General features: G+C 44.3%; 2 protein-coding genes across 2 annotated transcripts in view; one reads left to right on the top strand and one right to left on the bottom strand.

Annotated features, from left to right (window-relative positions):
• Window positions 1–960: 960 nt before the first annotated feature.
• On the bottom strand, window positions 961–4,416 carry LOC147602383 (uncharacterized). Its single transcript, XM_086739557.1, has 3 exons — window positions 4,052–4,416; window positions 1,341–1,485; window positions 961–1,063 (listed from the first exon to the last, which is right to left on the bottom strand). Exons 1-3 carry the CDS (start codon window positions 4,414–4,416, stop codon window positions 1,022–1,024), a joined length of 552 nt encoding a protein of 183 aa, XP_086595683.1. The 3' UTR covers window positions 961–1,021.
• Window positions 4,264–16,369, top strand: part of EXPH5 (exophilin 5) — a 35,536-nt gene continuing 23,430 nt past the window's right edge. The window contains exon 1 of the mRNA XM_086739556.1: window positions 4,264–4,533. Within this exon, the coding sequence (XP_086595682.1) occupies window positions 4,415–4,533 (119 nt within the window). The 5' untranslated portion in view covers window positions 4,264–4,414. The remainder of the gene's footprint in view (window positions 4,534–16,369) is intronic.

Raw genomic sequence — 16,369 nt, forward strand, 5'->3', positions numbered from 1 at the left:
CTCTGTAGTGCTTCTTTTATACCCTCATCATTGATCAGCCCTACAGACTCTGATGAGCTTCTTGATATGTTTGAAGAAGGGTTTAGTGCTGTCCTTTAGTAGCTTTTTTTTTTTTTTGGTCTGCTTAATTTTATTTTTATATGTTATCAGCCAGAATTTATGAGTTTTTCTATTTTCTCCATTTGGATATTACTTCAGCGTTTTGAAGGTTACCTTCTTGCTTCTAATAACATCTCTTCCTTATTGTTTAGTCATGCCTGGTTCCTTTTACCTTTACTCAAGCCTGTCTTAATAGGTTGCATGCACTGGCACATAACCTCAATATATTAAATGCATAATTCTGCTTGGTCCCAGGTACTGGCCTCTGGTGATTACGTTTATGTGCATATTAGTTAAGGAGGAACAGAAGGTTATGTAGTTTCTGCCAAGAGAGCAGATGTTACATGCGGTACTAGCCAACATATGGCTCTGTCAGTCAGGGCAGCAGACATAGAAGTACACCCGACAAAGCAGAAATCCTCCATCATTTAAACAAAACAGTTTCCCCCTCCCATTCCAAGCAGTGGTGTTATACTCCAGAGATGTACTGATAACCACCCTCTTCCTTCTTCATCAGCCTCTCCAGGCAACCCCCTAAAATCCCAACCTGTCTTGCCCTGTGAGGGATCCAGCTCGCAGTTTTCTCTCCAGTCTGGAGAAAGCACAGTCCCAATGAGTATTCAAAATGAAATTAGTGATTAAAAGAATCCTAAGAGTAAGGGAGGAAGAAGGACACGCAGTCAGTCATGAGCAAAAAGCAAACTGAAGGGGTGTCATGGAGTCGTTGTCCAAAGTAGCACCAAATACACCGAGAGTAGCATCAGAAAGTGCAAGGGTCAGACTGCAGCCACTATTTTGGAGATCTCTCTTGTCACCACTTTTCCTTGCTGCCATGCAATGCATGCTGTTGGGGTATCACTCTTCCCTCTCTTCTGGTAGGCAAAAAACAGATCGTATTTTGCCATGATGCCCTTTTGCCATTCTAAGGAATCAACAAGTCTATTTCAGCAGAAACCACCACGTACTGGAAAAAAAATTGAGTTCATATAGACAATGTATGGGGTAGGAAGGCGTTGGGATGAGAGGCAGCAGCAGCAGCAAGCAGGACTTGTGAGATGAGGAAATCTGCCATGTTGGTAGGGCAGAGTGAGGGAAGGCAGCAGCCTATGCTCAAGGGGTTGGGAGGAGAAGAAAAGCAGGTGAATAAGAGTCTCGGTGAGAGGAAGTGCTGGAGGAAATTGTGAAAAGGAGCAGTCCACAGCCACACAGGCTGCAAGATGTGACTTGTGAATGTGGTGTACCTTGCAGATTGGCTTTCCCTGTGGGAGCAGGCCTACTGCCTGTGGCGGTTTCAGGGTGGACAACGATAGCCTGCGCTCTGCAACCTGCTCAGCCCAGTCCTGGCTCCCTTCTTGCCTCACGAGAGGCTGTGTAGTATGCAAACGACTGTAATAAGAAGAGCAACATTTCAATGTTAACATCGAGGCAATCTTCAAAGCATACCACTTCACAGTTTAAACACCTAAATGAAAGTCCAAAGCTCTTTTGAAGTGGGAGCGGAGGGCCCAGTGACAGATCCTGGAGGACGCTCACTGCTCAGCGGGAACGGCTACCTGTGGCAGTGGGAACCATGCACTGCAAGCCCCCACGTCCCGTGAAATTCAGCTGGACCTCTGGTTGTTAACTTAATACAGATAAATCAACAATGACTTTTAGAGTAAACTGAGATATAAACTATGGACTTGTTAAACAGAGGTAGAGGCACTGCTTTTGTTCTTACAAGCAGTACGATCAAACTATTTTTTACCTAGGTTAGTGTTAGAAATATTTGTTTCAAACACAATAAGCAGATTTAATACATTTTAAATGAAGGACACCGCATATTTATTCTTTGCCTTGCCGTGAAGCCTTTTTCACCTAATGCGGGGACTTAATTAAACTAGCCTTCACTAATCTGCATGACAATTTACACAGTAATTAGTTCAACAGGACTAGACAAGACCTTAGAGTTCTTCCAAGCCTCAAGGCTGATAGGAGCCTTAAGGCCAATTGCTACAAGATTCACCCAACCCTCCTGCACATTCCCCTCAATTCCCTAGCTACAGATCAAGTTTTAGAAACAGCCCCTCTGGCTTCCTGGAGTCTGACACTATGAAATCCTCCACTGCGAGTAAGTGGAGTTAACACCACGCATTAGTACAACAGTATTTGTGAAATGCAGTTTTGGAAGAATTTTCCCTGTAATTAAGGTATGTGTGTCAGCATCCTCTTCAGTGGCATTGGCAATTAACATTACTAATAGCTGTCTCATGTCTGCAGCCTCTCACATGCTATTTTGCCCTCTGTTTCAGGTTGCTAAGCAAAAGAAATGCTACTTATTTACAAGAAAACACTATTGTAGCTTCCTGGAACAGCTGTTAACTAAAAATCATGGAAAAAAATTTGAAGCATTGTCATAGTTTAGCCCCACCAGCAGTTAAAATATGTAACTTCCTTTGCAAACTTGTAAGAACACGCACATCCTTCCTAGGTATTCTGTATGTATGTGTTTATTTTTTACGATAGAATCATAGAATGGTTTGGATTGGAAGGGAGCTTTAAAGGGTCCAGCTTCCCTGCAGGGAGCAGGGACATCTCCAACTAGATCAGGCTGCTCAGAGCCCCTTCCAGCCTGACCTTAGATGTTTGCATAAGAATTTTAAAAACCACAACTTCACCAATAAGATAAAAAAATTGTTTTCAAGGCAAGAGTGGGCCTGATGAGGTTCATTGCAATGGATGTAAAAAAAAAAAAAATGTTATCACATTCCCTTTCAGCTCTGGGAGCAGATCTAATGTGAAGCAGAAGCACCTTGAGCAATTGCTTCCCACATCCTGCAGGTGCCAGGCAGAAAGGGAGAGCGATGTCTAATCCACTGCCTGGGAGAGTCCCAGGGAGAACTCCACACGCTCAGCTTCTGCCGGTGAAACAGTCACTCCACTATGCTCACGGCAACAGAACGGGGAGGGCAGGACATTTACCCTTAGAGAGAAGTTCTGTAAGCTTCTAATGCACCAGTGGTGGCTGTGGCTCTTGCACCTTTAGAAACAACACGCTTGGACTTTACCCAGAAGCATCTCCTATACCCTATTAAAAATTCACAGCGTCTTTTCTCTGTGAGAGACATCTCTCAATATCTTCTGCACATCATAATTCTTCATAGTTTTCGTTACATTTTCAACAGTTGTCTCATAGTCTTGATTTTGTTGTTTGGTCACCAGGAATCAGGAAAGTTCCTCTTTGGACCAGACTAGTAGTGCCAGAAGCTACACCAAAAGAAGACGGCTCCTGCAACCTGTTATTCCCACTGTGCTCTGAGGTCCTTATTTCCACTCGCACCGCACGACTTCCTACTGGGGAAGCATTCTTCTACAGCCCCACATCAGCCTGCTATGGGGTGGGAAGGCGGCTGCGAGCCACCCAGCCCTGCTCCTGCTGCACACTGCTGTGCCGATGTTTCCACTGACTCACACTTCTGTAACAGAAATGGCGTTTAATTTTCTTTCTCCATATAGCTGTGCTCACATCTGCAGATTGGTCCTGAATAAAGCCCTTCTTCGACGGAAAAATTTCAGAGTACGTTTTAGGATCATAGAATGGTTAGGGTTGGAAGGGACCTTCAAAGGTCATCTAGTCCAACCCCCATGCAAGGAGCAGGGACATCTCCAACCAGATCAGAGCTCAGAGCCGCATCCAACCTGGCCTTGAATGTTTCCAGGAACGGAAACAGAGGGAGTAGTATGATCAAACTATTTGCTCGCTATGCAAAAGCATCTACCACCTCTCTGGGCAACCTGTTCCAGTGTTCCACCACCCTCACTGTAAAAAAATTTGTTCCTTATGTCTAATCTAAATCTACTCTCTTTTCGTTTAAAACCATTACCCCTTGTCCTATTGCAACAGGGTTAGGGTTAGAGTTAGAGTTACTTTACTAACTACTCAACCCGTACAGCGTACCAGATAGACACCTACTTTGGACAGACACCCTTGCTTGTGCTGCTGCAGCCCGGCGCTCGGTGCAGGTACCGATCAAACCGCTCCCCCGGCTCCGGCTCCAGTAGCGGGGCGGCCTGGCCTGCCCTGGCCTGGCCTGGCCTGGCCTCGCCTCCCCGCCCCGCCCCGCCCCGCCCGACCGGGCCGCGCTCGCTGCGGAGGGCGTTGCCCAGCGCGCCGGGGCGGTGCGGGGCTGTGCGGGGCAGGGGTGGGTCCGTGTCCCGCCGTCCGGAGGGGAGCTCGGTGCTGGCGGGACTGGGCCATGCTGGTGTCGGCGCAGGCTGCCGCGGGGTCAGCGCTGCCCGTCCGCCTCCGCCCGTCCGCCCGAAGAGGAGCCGCGCCATGACCGCAGCGCCCCAGGGGCCAGATCTCAGCTTTTTGAACGAGGAGGAAGCCAGGGCGATCTTTCAGGTGCTGCAGAGGGACTCGGAGCTCCGGCGGGCTGAGAAGGACAGAGTCAGGTACCAGGCTTAACACTCCCCTCCGTCGCTGCCCACCGCACCACGGGGGGGTGGAAGGCGCGGAGCCGGGTAGCGGCGGGTGGGCGGCCCCGCGGGGTAGGGTCTGCGCCGGGCAGGGCCGGGCCGGGCCGGGCCGGGGCAGCGGGGGAGCGGCAGTGCCTGCCGCCACCACCGGCCCGGGCACCGGCAGCGTCGCGGCATTTGGGAAACGCGTGCTGTGAGTGAGGCGGCTCTGAGTCACGGCTGCTGCTCCCCGCGGCTCCGCTCCTTCCCCGACGAGGAGGAGGAGGAGGAGGCGGCCCCTTCTGCCCTTCAGCGTGCGGCTGGCAGCGGGTAGGCTCAGCACCGGTACCCGGGGAAGCGGCGGTGACGACGGGGAAGTTTTGCGGGACTTTACAGGGCAACGTGGCGGCTCTCGGGAACATCCCGGAGCCCATCCTGGCAGCTTTTGGAAACCAAGCCAGGCACTTTCCTGTGGAAGGTTGTTCACAAGACCCTTTCAAGTGATATAACTGAATTCCCTCCGCATTCCGGTACACAACATCTTACATGAGCCATACGGAGAAACAGAACAGCCTTGAGCTTGTTTCTAGCTCATAACTCCCCTGAGTGCAATCACCAAAGCTGTTTGTGTTGATAGTGAAAGCAAAGGTCAAGGAATTAATAAAAGTTATGTTGGAAAACGAGCCGTTTATTATTAAAGGTTGTCATTTCCAGATGAGACTTGAGGTACCCTGTGAGCAGTTTGCAAGTGACAGGCAGTGCCCTCTCAGATTCACCACTGGACACTTTTCACAAGTCACACTTTCGTGTAAGATGTAGAAGGAATGTTAATGAGTAACATTTCTGTCAAGTGGATTTTTGTACTGTGTATTTTGTATTTCAGTGAAGTAGCTTTTATGATGGGCATGGTTAAACATTATGTGTCAACACTGACTTGCATCCAAAGCTTGTCTTAGTTTTCCACAGCGTGTGAACCCGGGCTGAATTTGACAACTTCTATCTTCCTTAATTTGACATTGCATTTCTTTCTTTCTTAATGAATTTCTGGTCCATGTGTGCCGTTATGACCCCCCCCCCCCCCAAAAAAAAAAAAAAAAAGGAGGAATATTTTGCTGGATATGGAGAATGACATAGCTGGATAGCTGTAAGTGTAAAAGTCTGGATAAGACTAAAGCTGGAGCAGGTGCGGTGAGGCCTCCAATGCTGTAGAGAGGCTTATGAAGCAGAAGCCTGCTCCTTAACTCAAGGCTTTCACCTGCCCCAATATTTGTATTTGTTTCTCAGTCTGTGTACTTAGGACTTTCTCAATGGAAAGTGGTCTCTCTCTGTGCAAAAGCTGTCAAAATAAACATGATATGAGAGGACATTTCTGGTGATGCTTTACTGAGATGGAGTCTACTTTAACTCTCAGGTGAAGAGGCATTCAGAAGTTGAGCAGAAGATAGGTGAAGTGTTTATGATCAAGGCGCCATACTGAAATCTAGGTTAAACCCTGGATCTATCAAAGGCTTTGTATGTCCCCTTGGGCAAGTTTCTTAATTTCTCTTGGGATTAATAAAAGTACTTCCTTTCTCACTCCGCTTGTCTACCTGGTCTTATTTAGACTGTCAGCTCTTCAGGCCAGGGGACTCCCATCAGGAGCAGACGGGTTCCAGCCTGTGTGGTGTTGCCCTGTGCTACTGTAATCTAAGTAATAACAGTGGTCACCCTGGAGGGCCAAATCCTGCAGTTCCTATATGACCACAGTGAGCTTCAGAGGCTGTAAACAACATTGTATTTATTCCTCTTGGTCCTATATGCCTGCCCTCTTGGCTCTATGTCATTCTTATTACTATTATTTTGATAATTAACATTGCACACATTTTTTTTTCAGTTCAGAAGTTTTAAAATAATGCCTGAGCACTGTGGCAGCCCACTCCTGGGATGTTTTCAAAGTGTGATTTTGATGCTATTTGATTTGTGCCATCAATCAAACGAGGCATATGGATGCTGTGGAATGGAAGGAGCAGTTTCATCAATACTAATTTTTTGCTTGAAGTCACTGAAGCGAGTTGTCCCCCAAACTGCTCTTGAGCATGGTTTTGGAAAGAGCTAGTTGGAGCTGGACAGGGCCAGGGAGCAAGTCAATAATAAGCAGTGGGCTCACTGGTTAAGTTTGTTCAGTGACCATCTTCATTTACAATACAGCTGTCCCTATATAGACCAGCCTAGACTGGATTGACGGAGGGAATGAAGCGTTTGCTGGCAGACCACAAATCAGGTTCTAATGACTGTGCTGATCTTGTGCATGCTGTTTGATGTCATATGAGCAAGCACATAGCTGTTTGCAAATCTCTTAAAAGATCAATGAAAAATTGAAATCCATTCCCAGATACAACTCTGGAATAAAAAAAAAGCAGGAACGGGTTTTTATCTTTTTACAAGCTACATTGATTCAATAAAAAACGTTAACACCAGTTAATTTTGAAAGATAAAATCAGAAGTAAGATCAAAAGATTAATGCTGACATCCTGCATGGCTTATCATGTCCAACAAATTACAGCCATAGTTCAGAGGAGTTGATTTTCACGTAAACACAAACGTCTTGCAGTGCAGCATGAAATACTGACCTCCTCAATGTCCTCCTCAAGTGCATTGAGCTCTCAGCTATGTAACCGTAATTGTTTCCAGACGAATATACTTTTTTTTTTCTTTTCTTATTGCTTACTGACATTGGAAACTTGATAGAACCACTTCACGCAGACAGCCCACGCCTCCATGAAATTAAAACATATTGGGGGCATTCTCTGGGAAAAGGCTAGTTGTTTGAAACAGCCCCTCTCCATTTCCCTTTCCCTTTCTCTCTGTAGCCTTTATGTGGAGCAGGAATGTGTGACTCACGTGGTCAACCGCGCACATTCGTGTAGCTGTGAGCCCCGCTTTTGCTGGCCCTCCCTGTCCCCCCGCTGCCCCAGCACATCCTCTGGGTCCCGCTGGCCCTTTCTCGGCTCCCTGGGCAGGCTTCGGACCCCTAAGCCTGGCTTGGAAGACCTCTCGGTATTGCTTTCCCTTTTATGCAGCAATGAACTGTGTGACCTGTTGGACCTTTATTTGTTCTTGCTACTAACAGGGAGCTGAGGTCCTGATGTGCCCTGGGCTGCTGGTTCCCACGACTGCATTTTTTTTTTTTTGCCTGTTTTCTCCTTTCCAGTGCCCTCTCGTGGCCCCTCTCAGCAGCACCTTTGCACAGCAACAGCAAACCAGCCGTACCTGACTCCTTTTCCCATGAAACGGGTTCAGAGAAGTAGCAACAGTCAGCTTTGGTGTAACTCACATGACTGCTCACTCTTATATACACTGAGAATAATTTAGAAACTTAGTAATCGCTTATTTAATAATTTTAAAAAAAATACACATTTGGACTTGGGCCACACTCAGCTTCAGTATTCTTTGTTGTTCATCAAATCCAGTCTCATTCATAATATCAATTTGGAGAAAGCCTCGTTTATTGCAAGCATTAGTGTAGGAGAAAAAAAATGGAATATAGGGTCTGTATATCAGTATACATGCATTGTTCTGTAATAATAATTGTGATGTTAAGACAGAAATCCCGCTCAAGTCACAAAATGCTATTTGAGTAAGCCTGGTTAATGAACCTGATGATTCTGCAGATGCTTCTGGAAGAAGGTTCCTTCTCCCAAATATTTCAATCACAGTTAGATGCCAAGGAGGAGAGAGGGAGGAACCTAGCATGTCCAGAGGGCAGTATCATGTTCAGATGGCTCCCTAACAAATCAGTTTCCATAAGGATGCAATGAACGCTTGCTGTAAGCAGTTATTAATACTACAGGTCAGCTTTCCATATGTAATGAAATAGGCTTGAAAATCGTGACATAAAAACATTCCAGGTCTTATTTGACTTCTGGTTTCAAGGCTTCGAGGTGCACCCAGCTCATCTTCTCAAGCTTTGTTCTGCAGCTGCTGGGGCTAGAAATTAAAAAAGAATTGACAGCTCATATTTGCATGCAGAGCCCCAGGTCCCAAAGGCTTAACAAACCTGTAGGTGCTTCTCTTTTCTGTCCTTTCTCCAAGAAGCTGATGGGCAAGGTGGACAAGGGAGGCTGGCTGCTTCCTGTCTCTTCAGGACAGCACTTCAGAGCCTGGCAGAGCCGAGGGACTGGCAGTTGCTGCAGGAAGGCTCAGCAGCAATAAGGCATGAAGCTATGAAGGATACAGAGGTGGAGCTGCTGCCTTTTACCTCCGAGGCAGCTCCTCCCTTTCCAGAGTGTGGAGAGGCGAACAGTGTCCAAGCAGGTGTCTTTCCAGTCAGATTTGGGGCTCCAGTGCTTCAGACTGTCTGAGCACTGGGTGCAGAGATGTGCCTCCACCGCTGAAACAGCACCAGGGCCCAGAGAAAGCAGCTGAGACAAGAGGAACCAGGAGACATGGAGCCAGCTACTTACAAGAGGCAGCAGGTAGGGGGTTGTGGCATGGAAACAGGTAGCTGGTACATTTGCAGGTTGTCCAAAAAATGAACAGTTGGGAGATACAGTAGAAGAGCTACAAATAAAGAGAGAATGTATTTAAAAGGACAGAAGAGCTCTGAATTCTTGAATTATTAACATTTATTTAGGAGATTTGTCTGTTTTATATAATGCTTCTGACTACATACAGTAGTCTTGTGTTGTTTTAGTTTAGTAATCCTTGAGAAAAGGGGAAATAGTTATCTTCCCTTTCAAATGAGGCACTGAAAATAACTGAGACTGAGCCACTGAACAGGGAAATGAACCCACCTCCCTGAACAGCAGCTCACCTGCTAGATCATGTGTTGAAAAGTAACTATGCCTGTATTGTGTAAGGAATTTTTTCTTTTTTCAGTAGGAAGAATGGGAAAAAAAATAATTACCAGCTCTAGAACATATCTTATGCATCAGCCACTGTCTATGAATAGGAACTGAAAAAAAGACGAAAGGGAAATGGAGGTTTTGGGAGAGAGGAGCACTCAATCCCTTTGCTTTAATTTGTTTTACTTATTTCCAGGTTGCTTTATGCTCTTGTTTTTTTTATTTAGTAGATTTAGTCTCACAGATGACAATGAGATTAGATGGCAGCAAAGCAGAAGTTTGTTTTAATTTATCCTCAAATTCAAAGACGAAAAGTGAAATAAATTAATTAGTACAGTCAGCACTACTCACTGCTCCTCTCTTGATGACCCATTAACAACATATGATTCTTGTGGAAAAGATGAATCCCCTCCTTACTTTGTTCTAGAGAGTCTCTACAACAAATCATTTGGACATAGTTATTTGTTACAGGAACACAACTGTTCTTACTGCCTTACAGCAGATTATTTACTGAGTTCATAATTTGTTGCAAGTAATTTCTTATTGTCTTCTCTTGACTGACATTTGCTCTCAGACATCTGGGAATAAAAATGATGAGTGGGGAATGTTGGGGTTTTTTTGCCTTTTTCCATACTCATAAACTTGGAAGGCATTTGTTGCAGAGGTACAGACATACTCCGTGCCTTCTTGGTGGCTCAATTATTTTGTCTTTCTTACAATTTGAGGGGTCTGACATTGCAGCCTTTATTCTGGGTTATTCACAGAAGTATCCTGTTCACCGTCTCGCAGCCTCTCAGAGACTAAGAATAACTTCTTGGGTGTTAGTGTTCTAGACTAAGGGCCAAACTCCTTATAATTGCAAAGAATTTTTAGAATCTAGCCCAAATACCCATAAGCTGCGTGGGTGAGGAAAGCAGGCAGGATACCAGGACAGCACCACATGGGTATATTGTTGTTCCACTGGAGCTCCCTCCCTGAACAAAACATTAATAAAGAAATTCTTTCATAAGAGATACTCCGCCTGGGATGTTTCAGGACACAAGTGCTCTATTGTGTCTTGTTTGTGGAGGAGATACTATTATTATTTACTACTGATACTGTGCCAGCAGCATGTTTAGTGGTTTGTAAACACTTGCAAAAACAGGTCCTTGAAGCCCTGGAGCACTAATATGCTAAAGAAGTGTAAATACAAGCAAAAATGGCAGGCAAGACTGTGATTTCAAAACCTTTACTTGGTCTGGTAAACAATTACTGTCATAAATAATCCTGCTTTTGGACTCCCCTTGTTTGAGTGGAGATATTGTAACCAAAGCCAATTAGTTAAGTTGCATATCAAGTTTTTTCCTCATTGCTGTTTTTTAATAATCCTATCTTGTGGTAGGGCCTGGAGTCAAGGACTGGAGCTTCCTGTGAGCTGAGGAAGAGCAGGCAGTAACAGCAGCATGTGCCATTCTCTGTTTAGGTTATTAGCCCTGTGTGTCTGGGCTAACTAAATTGGTGTCTGTGGTGTAACTCCAGTTTTACATCTACAGAGCATTGCTGCTCATTGGTCTTGTCTTTTTAAAGGAAACTTATTTCAATGTTAATGAAAGGTCCATCCTTTCCTCCAACACTTTGCACTTCTTTGTGTTGGAGAGCAGGGGGGTTTCTACAGTGCATATAGCAGAAGGAGACCCAGAAGCACCTTTTGAGGTGTATTATGTTTGCAAGAGCCTCTCTGGTACTGCACTGAATGTGTTTTGTCCTTATTCATGTTACAGGGGTCACAGGGGCTCCCTGTGGGGCTGGCAGGGCCTCACCGCCAGGGCCTGTCCCACCATTCCACCATCCCAGCAAGACAGACAGGGGCAGCTCCAGCCCCATCTCCACGGTGGCTTGGCAGGGCCCAAGCCAGGCCATGGGGTTGAGTCAGGGTCAGGATCAGGCCCTGTGAGGGTAACCAGGTCCACCGCAGCCCGGTGATCACGGGGCAGGGCCATGGTGGTGATACAGAGCCAAGGTCAAGCTGTGAAGTCACATCAGGGTCCGGCCTTGTGACAGTGACCAAGGTCAGCCATGGCCCCATGATGGCCAGGCAGGCCAGGGATGGGGTGGCTGGGCTGAGGCTGGATTGGGACGTCAGCCCAGGGGTCAAAGTCTGGATCAGCGTGGCACTGGCCATGGACCGACACAGCTGGGGATGCAGCTAAGGCAAGGCCCAGCGGGACAGCCTCTAGTTAAAAGCAGCTCCCAAGGGATGGAGGAGCAGCCCTTGCTGAGGCTTCTTTCTGGCTGTCTTCACAACAGCTTTCTTCAAGGCCACCAGCTCTGCTCTTTCCAAACTGGCCCTGGACCCGTGCAGCCAAACCCGCAGGAGCAGGAAGGACATGCTCAGGGCATTCTCACCCATGCTCATTCAAACACAGGCCTTGTGCCAGGGTTCAAGCTAATGTTTGCACTTTCAAGTGACAAAATACTGTAAAAAAATGAAAAATCATAATGATTATTCTTCTTATTATTACCTAGCCCATCTAGCCTACTTTTTGATGTCACCAGGGCTGCCAAAAAGAAGATAGTTGTTGAAACTGATGAGATTTAAGCCAAGAGTTACTGTTAAGCCCATGGGTAGACATTTTCTAAGTCCAAGCTTAATAGCCAAAGTAGAATTAATTGGCCTTTGTCTAAATGGATAAATTGACCAGGATGCAAGAATAAATAGGTCAGCACAGCAGCACAAGCTAGCATTAACTACTAACTAGACAGTGAATATGAGGAGTTACTCTGAAATAGCCAATGCAGAACAGGCTGATTTTGTTAATTTTTCTATGGAGCTGTGACCTAGTTAAGGACTCGTGCACCTTGTGGGAAGTCTGTGCACTTGCCAGGTTTGACTTTACCCATAGTAATGTCTCTATGTTCTCAGCACTCTCTGTCTCCTCCACAATTCAAGTGCAGAAGTTAAAATAATAATTGACATTAGTGGAAATTGGAAATGGCCATCAGGTGGAAGACGACAGCTTCCCATACTAAGCAAGCGAAGAGTCATGGAGGTGCATGGAGAAGAGAACTATCTGAAATGCTGAAAACATCAGCAAAGTATTGTTACTCTTACTTTAGCTCAGCTTTCTTTATGTATGTCTATTAAAAGTTGTTTGTAATGCCAGTGGCATGTGCGGTAGAGTCACTGGGCCTCTGGAAGGTAACACCAGTGAAGTGTAACACACGCTGCCTGTCATTGCTGTAAGGAAAGGAAGGAATATCAGTCTGCAGTGAGCTGCCTTGGAAGGACTTCGAAAATGTTTTCAGGTGCTGACTGCTTCCATACACTGTGCCCCAGCACCTTCAGGTCCTTGCACATACTTCAGAAATAATAAATTGGTTATGCCAGGAAGTCAAAAAAGTGTTGTACAGGAATATGTCTGATTCATTTTCAGAGTGGCTGGATATCTCCCCTGGTACTGGCATGGCTGTGCTCCAGTGGTGTGTTCAGGTTCCATGTGTCTTGTAATCCTGTCAAAGACTGCAGCACACGCGTTCCGTGGTGAAGCCCAAGGCACTGGAGTTTTGCTAGGTTTTGTCCCTGAGGTACTTCAGATTCTTGGGTCCATCTAGACTTGCAGCCTTTGCATGGCCTGTAGACATGACTCTTGGAGAAACCTGGCTAACGGCTGAGAGCAAAGCTTGTCGGGCTGTATGTCAAGGCTTCAGCTGACTTTCATTGCTTTGTATTAGATACTGTTTTGACAGCATTTGAAAAATGTTGCATGCATCTGCCTTCTTTTCTTCTTTAAAATTTAGGTTTTGTCAGTGGTTTATGTATACTGAACTTAATCATCCTTTAAAACTTTTTGCTCTCTTAATCTCGTTTTAGAATCAAGTGGAGTTTGTCCCAATAGAGTTTTAAGCTTTGGGCACAGAGACCTCATTTTCTTCTGTGTTCCATAACTTTAACTAAATAGACTAAGGACTGACCTCAGTTTGGCCTTTCCTGTACTTGTTTTAAATTGAAAAATTACTTAATTCCCTGGAGCTGACAATCTGAAAAGTTTCACAACTTACATATTTAATGTTAGAAATGCATTAAGGCAAGTAGGGGAAAATTGGGACTTTTTCCTGAGGATTTGTGCATCTAAATGTTCACATGAAATGCATTTCTAAACCTTCTTTGCAGCTAGATTATTTATTATGTTAACACTGTTAAATGTAATAAGCTATATTTCGATGCCTACATTTTAAACTCATACCAAAAATTATATTCTTTTTATCAGTCTTACCTCAGAAAGAAATAGGTATATGTATTGGTACCATACTGTGACCAAAACCATCAAAACCACGAAACAAAAGCTAAGAGTAAATGATGAAAAGTGCAATTTACACTTTATTGCACATAAATTACACACAGTTTAATTCGTGTTTGGAATAATCAAGGAACTGCAATAGTGTTTCCCCTGTCTTTGGATTTCTAGATACAGAGGCCTGAGTGCAGAGCCGCAGTCAAGCAAAGCTGCAGCAGTGTAGATGAGTGCTCTGCAGTCTGTTTCTTCCTGCATTACAGACTTGCGTGGTCTTAAATACATACTTATATATATAAAATTATATACATATAAAATTATATTTTAAAGTAGTATTATACTATAGTATTTCTATTTCCAGTGGAAAAGTTGTGATAAATTATGACATTCCAAGCCACTCTAGCAGAGGATTTGTGTAAGTATATATTGTATGCATGTATATAAGCATTATATTTCCAGATGAAAAACATCTACTATGTCAACTTCTAGAGCTTACATTCGTTCTTATGACTGCTTTCCTTAATTTAAAGCAATGGAAATGAGGCTTTTGTAGTGTTATAGTAACACATAAACTGTGTGCAGGTACACTCTTAACCTTCTGTCTTACTTCTGTTGTCCAGAATCTTGCTTCACCTCTGTGTGAGACTCTGCACAATTACCTGGAATTGCAAAGGTGTATTTTGAGAGCCCTAGGCTTCAAGCTTAACTCTGTACAAACAAACGTCTAAGCCTGTCTGGAGCCTCTCAGTTTTAGAGTTCTGTCCAGACCCATGGGCTATCATACACAAACCTGCTTGCAGAGATCAGACCTTGGTCTTCAGTTGAAACCAATTCCCCTCATTCAGAGTTCTCACCTGGCCTGTGTCTGTTTTCTTGTTTTTCCTCCTTATATTGTTACCTTGGAAATTTTTTGCATAAAGAAAGTCATACAATAACATGAGGAATATGTGTTTGTAAGGCAGTTAAATTTATAGTATATGGCTGAGCTGTAAATTCCTTGCATAGCCAGCTGTCTCTTTGCATGCTATCAGCTAGCAGCTCTACCCTGGAAGAGTAAATATGTCTGCTGTTAATCATTAGCTTCAAGTTTACTGATAGACCTAAGAAGATCTGATGCCCAGCCTTCCAGCCCATCATGTGGCACACACAGTATACACCTGTATTTCCATGTAAGATTTCGGAGACAGAATTTCAGGAGCCCAAAACTTACTCCTGTCATGCAATGTTTTTGTATTGAGACTACATCTATCCCTGAAAACAAATCAGAATCTTTGCATGGAGAATTATATTCTTTGCACCTATTAGCATGTGTTATTGCTAATGGAAATTCCTATTAATGAAGTCATCTCAGTAGAGATATTAATTACTACCATTTAGAAGCTATGTGACACACTTTAAAAATGATAGGTAGCCTTCCTTTCCATTGCATCATGGATTTGTTTTGTTATTACCATGTAATATTGGTAGGTAGCTTGTGAGTATTGACAGCATAATACAGTAACACCCTTTTTTTTTAACCTGTCATTTGCCACCTGTACAGACAGATTGTAAATCGTCTGTAAAACATTCTCAGAGTGGAGCTTTCCCCTGTTTCACACTCACTGCAGAGAAAATGGCGGAGAGTCAGCCTGAGCTGGAGAGTCACCACAGTTGTGACATTACTAGCGGTATTTCACCTCATTCACTCTTGTTGACCAGCAAAGCTTTCATAGTCTAAGTATGTATAAACTAAATTAAAAGATATATACTTACAACCTTTTCTGTTTATTCCAGCAGGCCTGAAATAATATTTTCACCAAGGCAGCTGCTAAAGAAATAGTTTCATGTTAAGAGTAAGGTTTTGAGGCATTGTTACACCTTGAGATGGGTGATTAATCACCCTCAGCTCCCGTGGTCTCAGTTTTCAATGCTCTGTGCTTTAAAAACTTAACTTTATGAAGACAGCCATTGAGCTCCTGATTTCTGAGATTTAACTGAGAACTTCTAATTCCTGAGCTGCCAGAGCAGAGAGGAGTTATGTGGTCAGCATGAGAATGAACCTCGTCCTTGCCCTTACAACATCTCCTAGTTTTCTGTTTCAAAGCAAAGTGCCAGTCTGTGTTCTTGCCCAGGGGAACAGCCAGAAGCTTCAAGAGGAAATGGAGTGTTGGACTTGGTGAAGGAAAACAGCTGCTAGAGTAAGTGATCTGCAGTATATTAATTGCTTAGAGTTTAATACGAGAAGTTAATGCTTTGGGAAAAAAACAGAGGTAGCTTTTAGCCACTGTACAGAGGGTGCTTAAGTTAAAAAAAATGTAGACACAAAAGACATTGTGAATTACAGAGTGGAAAGAAGTATTGAATGCACAGTGGGAGTCCCATGAGAATGTTTCATATATGCTGACAGTCTCGCTGTCTTTGGATTGTGTGTAATCAGTGTACACATTGCCACCATATTAGGCTGTCTCAAAGCAGGTGATCGGCTTTAATTTAAAAGAATAAATCTGCTGAATAGAGGTAGTGTAATAATGTCAGATTTTGTGATTTTTCTACTTTTTAATTAACAAGAAGAGAAGTGGAAATTGAAGGATTTTCCCCATCAGCAGATAAGATGGAACCTCAGTAAGGGCAGAAAAGATGCTCTGTCTTTTAACTCGCGTATTCCCTGACACACGTGACAGAACTTAATGTATGAATCTGATGTCTATTGTCAGAAGAGTGTTCTGAGGACGAAATGACATTTACTGTTTGCAGCTATCT

This window comes from Chlamydotis macqueenii, chromosome 1 (genome assembly GCF_036417535.1).
Source record: "Chlamydotis macqueenii isolate bChlMac1 chromosome 1, bChlMac1.mat, whole genome shotgun sequence".
Taxonomy (NCBI): domain Eukaryota; kingdom Metazoa; phylum Chordata; class Aves; order Otidiformes; family Otididae; genus Chlamydotis; species Chlamydotis macqueenii.

Excerpts from the sequence above, each read along its gene's own strand:
- LOC147602383 (XM_086739557.1), bottom strand. The coding sequence starts at position 4,416 with ATGGCGCGGCTCCTCTTCGGGCGGACGGGCGGAGGCGGACGGGCAGCG. Across the intron at positions 1,486-4,051 it reads AGCAAGGGTGTCTGTCCAAA|TCGTTTGCATACTACACAGC; the intron begins GTAGGTGTCTAT and ends TTCTTATTACAG. Across the intron at positions 1,064-1,340 it reads AGGGAAAGCCAATCTGCAAG|TACGTGGTGGTTTCTGCTGA; the intron begins GTACACCACATT and ends TTTTTTTTCCAG.